The sequence below is a fragment of the Octodon degus genome, unplaced genomic scaffold (genome assembly GCF_000260255.1).
Source record: "Octodon degus isolate 3935 unplaced genomic scaffold, OctDeg1.0 scaffold00128, whole genome shotgun sequence".
In the NCBI taxonomy this organism is placed as follows: Eukaryota; Metazoa; Chordata; class Mammalia; order Rodentia; family Octodontidae; genus Octodon; species Octodon degus.
The window spans coordinates 1803682-1811513 of record NW_004524704.1 but is presented as its reverse complement, the minus strand read 5'-3'; the positions used below and the strand labels follow the sequence as shown (position 1 = coordinate 1811513).

The 7832-nt window shown below is 46.0% G+C and overlaps 1 protein-coding gene across 1 annotated transcript in view; it reads right to left on the bottom strand.

The window, feature by feature from the left end:
• The window catches only part of Hrg (histidine rich glycoprotein), a 23706-nt gene that overhangs the window by 3238 nt on the left and 12636 nt on the right, over nucleotides 1-7832 (bottom strand). The window contains exon 6 of the mRNA XM_004640920.2: nucleotides 479-580. Within this exon, the coding sequence (XP_004640977.2) occupies nucleotides 479-580 (102 nt within the window). The remainder of the gene's footprint in view (nucleotides 1-478; nucleotides 581-7832) is intronic.

The window sequence follows — 7832 nt, the reverse complement described above, 5'->3', positions numbered from 1 at the left end:
AGCTGTGTAGTAAGACCCTGTATCAAATACATTGTTAAAAAATGAGATCCCAGTTGATTCTATGAAGTGTCTCCGGTGCAGTCTGGGTTTTGTTCATGAAATCTCTAGCTATACCTACTGTACATGATACATTTAAGACTCATTTATTCCCCTTTGACTCTATGTTTAATGACAAGTTCAGAATTACTGAACATCAGCATCGGAGCCTTAAGTATAATAAGCATCTTCAAATTCATTCAAGGGTGATTGAACATTTTGCGATTTTACGTTTCTTCTAAATGTTACCTCTCCCCAGTTCTTGGAAATATTTTATACTTTTTGCAGCATACCAGAAATTTCACTCCTTTTCCCAGACATCTGCTCTGTCTGTATCTTTTCTCCATCCCTTAAACACACACACACACACACACACACACACACACACACACAGCCTTAAGAATACACTATGTATGAAAACATTCCTCACTCAGCAACTCACCTCAAAGTTAAAGACTTCACAGTTTACTTTAAGGTTTTTCGGGCTTTCCAAGTCAGCAGCTTCTATGTCATAGTACAAATCTGCTCTACAGAATCCAAAGAGCTACAAGGAAGAAAGAAGCATGTAGATGAGTTGCATGTAGGCTGTGCGTGTGTGTACATTTGTGTGCATGCACACTCATAAAGTTTCTCAGCCAGAGTTGTAAACATCCAGGCCTTCAGGGAAGGAAGCTTTAGAAAGGCGAGCTATGGAAAAATATTGTCAGATATCATCAGACATCCCCATCAGGGAGGTACCAATGTTTCCTGGGCAAGACCTGGGGAAGTACAGTTCCAGAGAGTTCTTTGCAAGTTTCTATGGCTCTGACCCATGAGCAGTCACCAACACTGGGCTTCCCCACATGGGGTGGGGCAGGCATCACTCCTGCTTTGCCTTCAGGCCAACGCGTCTTCACTGAACACACGAGTTTCCTCTGCCTACATTGAGTGGTGAATGGTGCAGAAGATGGATTTGTATAACTTTCAACTGCCAGAAGACTGTTAAGCCTTTAGGCTCTTGAATACAACTCTGTGATCATACACACCTACAGTGATCACAGCTCCACCATTTACTATGTTGTGAGTTTAGATAACTTACACGTTCCAAAACTTGCTCCTTGCAAACTGAGCCTAAAACCTTCTCCCTGTAGACTGTGAGAGGACTTAGGTAAGGGAATAAGTCTGTAGATCACTTAGCGATCTCGTTTCTCCCACTCAACACAGAGGAGGTTCAGCAAGGGAAGGTCTTACGGATGTTCAACATTGAGCTAAGATTGAGGGGCCGGGGAGATGGTTCAGTGGAATAAGTGCTTCCCTGGCAAGCACAAGGACCGGAGTTCAATCCCCGGTTCCACCAAAAAAAAAAAAAAAAAAAAAAAAACAAACAAACAAAACATTGAGCTAAGATTGAAATCCTTCAGTCCTTCGCAGCCTTCTCTCCCTCCAGCCCTCCCAGCTCCTGATTGACTTTGTGCTACCCAAACAGGGCACTTAAGACTTTGCTGGGGATGAGGAGGGGGAAAGGGAGGTCTTTTGCAGCAGCTGCTAAACAGGAATCTAGAACTTGTTCAGCTTAAAAACATGGACAGTCAGATAAGATGTTGAGTGCCTCCTTTCTTTTGGCCAAGAAGAAGCCTTAGAAAAATTCCAGCTTGGAATCAGAATTTGACCCATGTCCTAAGCTAGCAAACTGCCTTTAGGTTTGTGGCTAAAATTTTAGGGCTCCCTTTTCTGGGGAGATGGAGGCAGACACCTCTGCTCAGCAGTGTTGTCAGGAGAATCCTGCCAGTCCGTGATACTGATGGAGGTATTCTGAAAGCTGTATGTCTCCATGCACATGCCAAACAACACTAATAAGATCCTCCAGTAGGCATGCCGGTCAGGGTGTAGATGGTTAGGAGAAGGCATGAGCAGGATTTTTTTTTTTTTTTTTGTCTTTTTGAGTCAAACTCTCACTATGCAGTTCAGACTGGTCTTGAGCTCCTTTGTAGCCCAGAATGGTCTTGAACTTGCAATAATCCTCTTACCTCAGCCTCTGGAATGCTGAGATTACAGACAAGCACCACCACACCCTGCCGTGAGAAGGATTTTAATCTTAGCTCAATTTTGAACAACTGTGAGACTTTCCCTTGTTGGACTTCAACTACCTTCTCCATGTTTAGTGGGATGCATGAAAGCGCCTAGTATGTATAAGGCCTTGATTAAAGCCATTATTAGTTTTAGCTAAAGCTTTTATCCTAATGACTAAAATGTCATACCAGCCCTGCTCCTGGGTACACTGAATGGAGGTGTGGTGGCACACATCTGTAATCCCAGTGCAGTGGAGGCTGAAAACAGGAGGATCATTACGAGTCCAAGCTGCATAGTGAGACCCTGAACCAAATACCTAATGGGTTAAAAATTTCAGTTTTAAATTCAAATATATATCATATGCATTCTACAATCATATTTAACAGTTCTGCACTTCAGTTTCTCTACCTGAAAGTCAAGGATTAGAAAGCATATGTCTGGTGGTGGGACTGTCACCAAGCGAAAGTACGTGAAGCACTTAGTTGCGCGCCGGTTGGTAGGAAGGGTGCTTCAGATGATGCTCAGAATTTCACAGACACTTGTACTCACGTGAGGGCCTCTGGGGAAATGGTACGCGGAACAGTTCCTCACGGAGAAATCCACGTGGTAACTGGTTTCTTCCCCTCCTCTCTGAAACAGAAAAGATCCATGTATTTTTAGAAATAGAAAAAGGAGGGGGGAAAGTAGCAGACACCTACGGTCCCATATAATATAAAGCACTGTGAAGATTACAGTCACCAGTATCTGCCATCTTGCTTACGGTTTGTGCCTTTCGCTTTTAACACAGGGTTTCCCTGCGCAGCTCGTGTTGGCCTCAAACTCACGATGTCGCCCAGATCGGCCTTGGACTCGCAGCAGTCCTACTGCCCCATGGCTTCTGACTTTTAAGAATGTATCACATTTAAAGAGTGAAATAAAAGACAGTGGCAAGAAGGAAACAGGTCTTTTGCAACTGGGAAGGGGACCAAGAGGTGGGGGGGGGGACTAGGAGGGATGGGGCGGGGAGAACGGAAACCCCACCCTGTCCTAATCGTGCGTAACTCCCCGCGATGAACGCGGTCGTGTATTGCAAATGAGCCGGCAGAAACACGCAGCACCCGACCCAGGCATGGAGGCACATGTCTATAACTCCAGCACACTGGGAAGCTGGGGCACGAGGGTTGTGAGGCGAAACCCAGACTGAACAATTTAATAAATTAGCAAGACACAATCTCAAAATATAATGTAAAATGGGCTACTAATGTAGCTCAGCGTAACGATTATGGGTTCAATACTAGTGGCGCGCGCATGTGCGCACACACAAGAGGAAGAAGAGAAAAAGCATCCCGTAAGTAATGCAAAAAATATCATTTCACGGAAAAAGTTCATTCTACAGACAGAATCAAGCACAGCACACAAAGGTCGTTGTGCCGGCAGCCCTCCTGTGCGGGACGTCTCTTCCTCTAGCGGCTTCCTACTTACCTTGCCTGTGTGCAATATTTAACTCTGACCATAAGTGGCGTATTGTGCACCATCGTCCTGTGACCTGACTCCCCCTCAGGAGCTTGTTTTGTCACTCCCCAGCACACATGTGTCTGAAACGTCCTTTCTGGGAGCTGCACTGAGTCTGTTCCCCTGCTCCCCTCTACCATCCTTGATTTAATTTTGCATTTTCAAAATGCAGGCAAACATCGGGCATCTGGTCCATGGTCACTCCACCCGGGTGTGAGCTCCTGGAGGCCTGGGACGACAAGGTCGACGGTCGTCTAACTCCCGAGCCACGCTGGGTGCGGGAAGGTTGCTTCTCTGAGCCTCCTTTTTTTCCTGTCCTTATTCTTACTTAATATGTAGCCCAAGCTAATCTTAAACTCACGGTGATCAGCCACTGGACTGCTGGGATCACAGGCATGTCTAGCTAAATTTGCATGATTTATAATTCCTATAGCCCTAATATATTCTTATCTTTCCCTCTTCATTTTTTCTTTTTATGTATTTGTTACAGGGTCTCACTACACAGCTTGGACTCATAACGATCCTCCTGTTCTCAGCCTCCCTGGCGCTAGGATTACAGGCATGCGCCACTATGCCAGGTCTCCGTAGCTGTCTCAGTGCCTGCAGGAGCAGGGAGAGGGGTGCAGCAGCGCAGACATACGGGACCGGGGGTGGAACCCTGGTCCCTGCGCTTTCCAAAGCAGGTGCTTAGTCCGCGGAGCTATCTCGCCGGCCCAAAAGATCTTCAGTCTTTTTGGTTTTTTTCTCTTTTTGGCTAGCTAGCCATTCCTCCTCTCCCCTAAAAAAAAAAAAAGCCTGCAAGATCAGTTCTGTGGGGCCTGTCGTCCGTCTCTCATAACAGCTGCAAAGGCTGCCGCGACTAGGCAGCGGGTTGACTAAGGCAGATGCAAGGGCGTGTCTCTCGCTTGGCCCGTGCTAGCCAGCAGCGGTCCAGGATTCGGGCTCTAGAGGACGCTGATGGAGACTTACCGCCCTTGCGACTCGTTCTACGTGGTCCACTCTGAAAGAAGCGAAAGCGCTGTCCTCGCCTTTGAGCTTGTCGAGGGCTTTGTCAGCTGGTTTCCTGTAGAGCTCAGTGTCCGCGAAGAAATCCAAGAGGACAGAACTGTCTTTGGTATTGCTCAGGGCCGCCGAGACTAGAGAAGAGATGCCAGGGTCTTGGTTATGGGGTCAGGGACAGCAGTGTTAGCGTCAGAACCCAACAGTGCACACCAGCAAAGGCTTCCCCAACAGATGGGCAAATTGAGGGCGGGAGAAGCCGAGGGATTTAAGAACTTCTGATCTTTCCTTTGGATACTACTGATGTCTATGTGGAGACCCCTATTCATAATCCCACCAAAAAACATGAAGTATTGATGTTCTCTTTATTTATCTTAGGTTTTTTAGGAAATAGGATCTCCTTGTTAGCTTTTGGTTGGCCTGGAACTTGAGATGCTTCTGCCCTATCCTCCTTAATGCCGGGATTATAGGAACGCACACTCACATCTGGCTCTGGTGCTACTGTGCAAAAGAACTCTTTATTTTACTTTATACCAGGAAGAGAGAGAGAACCCTGAACATAAAGTTTCACCCAGAGAGGAAAAAAATTAAATAAACCTTTCATGAAAGTGATCTATAGAGATTACTTGGCTTTTGACTATACTGAATCGTACTGTGATTTGCCATTTTAAAATGGCAAATGGGATTCTGGGGCTGGGGAGATGGCTCAGCAGTCTAAGCACCTGTCTGGGAAGTGTAAGGACCCAGGTTCCATCCCTGGTACCACATGCTGAGCCAGCCTCATGGCAGCCCCCAAACCAGATGTGGTGGCACACACCTGTGATCCCAGCAATGGGGAGGCTGAGACAAGAGGATCACTAAGAGTCTGAACTGCATAGTGAGACCCCGAATCCAACAAACAAACAAACATAATAAAAGAGATTCTGTGGTAATGCTTTATGTAAAAGTAAACAAGAAGAGCATGGACTTTAGAGTCAACACTGGTGGGAAAAACTCGAGTCTTCATTGCACATGGCTCTGCTCCCAAGGCTACATCCTCAAACCTCTTCTAGCGTCTGTTACTTTATCTCTAAAATAGAAAGGATCCAGATCTTTCCTTCACAGCTATGTGTGAGGCTAGATAACACAAATAACTTCCTCATACACTGTGGATATTATACAACATTTAAATGTTGAAGCCAATATTTATTAAGTGTTAACTACTTTGCTTAGTACGCTGCATAGGCTATCTTATTTAGCTCTAACAAAAATCCTAAGAGCTATTTTAATTGTATTATTACTATTACTTATTTTTTTTCCGTATTTTAGGGAAGGGTCTACAGGGTGTTCAGGGTCTTACCACTAGATTAGACTTGTAGTGATTCTCCTGTTTACAGCCTCCCAAGAGCTGGGATTACAGATGTGTGCCACCACGCCCAGTCTCAATCGTCGTCTCAGGGTGCCCTGGGGGCGGGGCCTGCAAGCACCCCAAGGATAGAAGCCCTGGTCCCTGTGCCTGCTTGCAGGTGCTTTAATCCGCTGGGCTATTTGGCTGGCCCTTTTATTACTATTGCTATTATTAATTGACAAAAGAGAAAAGCTGAAGGAAGTTAAGAAACTCACTCCCAAGACCACAGCACTAGTAAATGGTAATAACGTTGAGATTCAAACGCAAGTTGCAACCCAGAGCCTATCCCTCCAGTGAGATTACACTACTTCCTGTGAATTTCCCTCTTTATACACAGAATTTCTTTAAAGAGAGCTGACCCAGTAACAGGGGAAGCTTAATCTTCTTTATATTCTCAGGCAAGTGACTGTAGTGGACACCATGAGGACAAGGCCCCCTCCTGATGCATGTCATGGTGTTACGTGAAGATCACCATCGGAATCAAGGCTGAGTTTTATCATAATCTGGAATTAATCAGCAACAGCATACCTGAACTGACGGTGCAGTTGTAGTCATTCACTCTAAGACCCCAAGATTCATTTGAATATTTCGTGGCTATTACCTTACATTGTCCAATCACCTGTAAAAGAGAGGGTTTGAGTCTCGGCACGGTGGCTTCCTTTGTGGATGAGGTTGGCAGAAGGGAACCCGCACATTCCTCCACCCATGGAGAGCCTATGTGGGGCTTCCTTCCCTAAGCCCTCCCTCCCACCCGCACTTCCCTTGTCTGCTTCTGGGTGCTGCGCACTACTGACACCAAAAGCGTCTCATGAGACTGAGGGAGAAACTGTCAGTGGGTTGTGATCATGACTATACCCTAAACATTTTCAAGGGAGACAGTACTAAGACTCCTGGGTGTGTAGATCTCCATTTTAGGTGCAATTCAATATCGTTCTACTGCAGTCTCTAACCTTGCACCCGGCCCCTGTGGCAGAGAACCGGTGTCTGGTTCTCACAACCAACTTGGCCAGCACGATCCTGCTCCTCACTACGACAAGTCCTTCGGGCCATTCCTGCTGATGGATCAGCCTTCCCTGGGTCCGTAGCCTCGTAGGTCGTGGGGCTGGAAGTGACCTCACAATTCATCTTCTCCATGCGCCTGCTCTCACTGAGGAGAGTGGAGCCCGGGGGCGCTAGGTGAATAGGCCAATGACTCTCTCTGGGCCTGCGCCAGCTTGTGGCTCCCAGGGCAAGCAGTGGAGTGGAAGGCACAGGCGCTAAGGGGCGGGAGGTGGGGCCTGCGTGACTTACGATCTCAGATGGGCGTCTAGAAGCAACTTCACAGTCATCCAGGTGTTGCCCAGACAGCACCCAGCAGTCGGATTCCTGCACATCCAGGACTAAATAGTACACAGCTGTGGGTCCCTGCAGAATGTTAAGAAAACAGCAGGTGACTAGGATAGGGAGCTCGTAGGTTTCCTGCAGGGTTTTCTTTCTTTCTTTCTTTCTTTCTTTCTTTCTTTCTTTCTTTCTTTCTTTCTTTCTTTCTTTCATCAAGTCAATTTATTTCTCATAGTGAATTCTTGCTATTATTCTCTATATCTTTACAAATGGTCTGTATTTTTGTCACTTGATCTATTCATTTGAATAAATAGCTTCACATAGTTATTTTCAACTGTCTTTTTTAACACTCATGATGTTTCTTCTGCCCACAGGTTTTAAAAGGGCTGTCCCTCCATGCAGGGTTTGTCTGCATGGAGGTGTTGGAGGTACAAGCCCAGAATAATAAGAGGAGGCCACACATCACCACTGCTAATCTGTTTTTGTAGTTGTGTCCTCTCACCCAGCTGTACTTGTAAATTTAGTTTTTTTTTTTTTTTTTTTTTTTTTT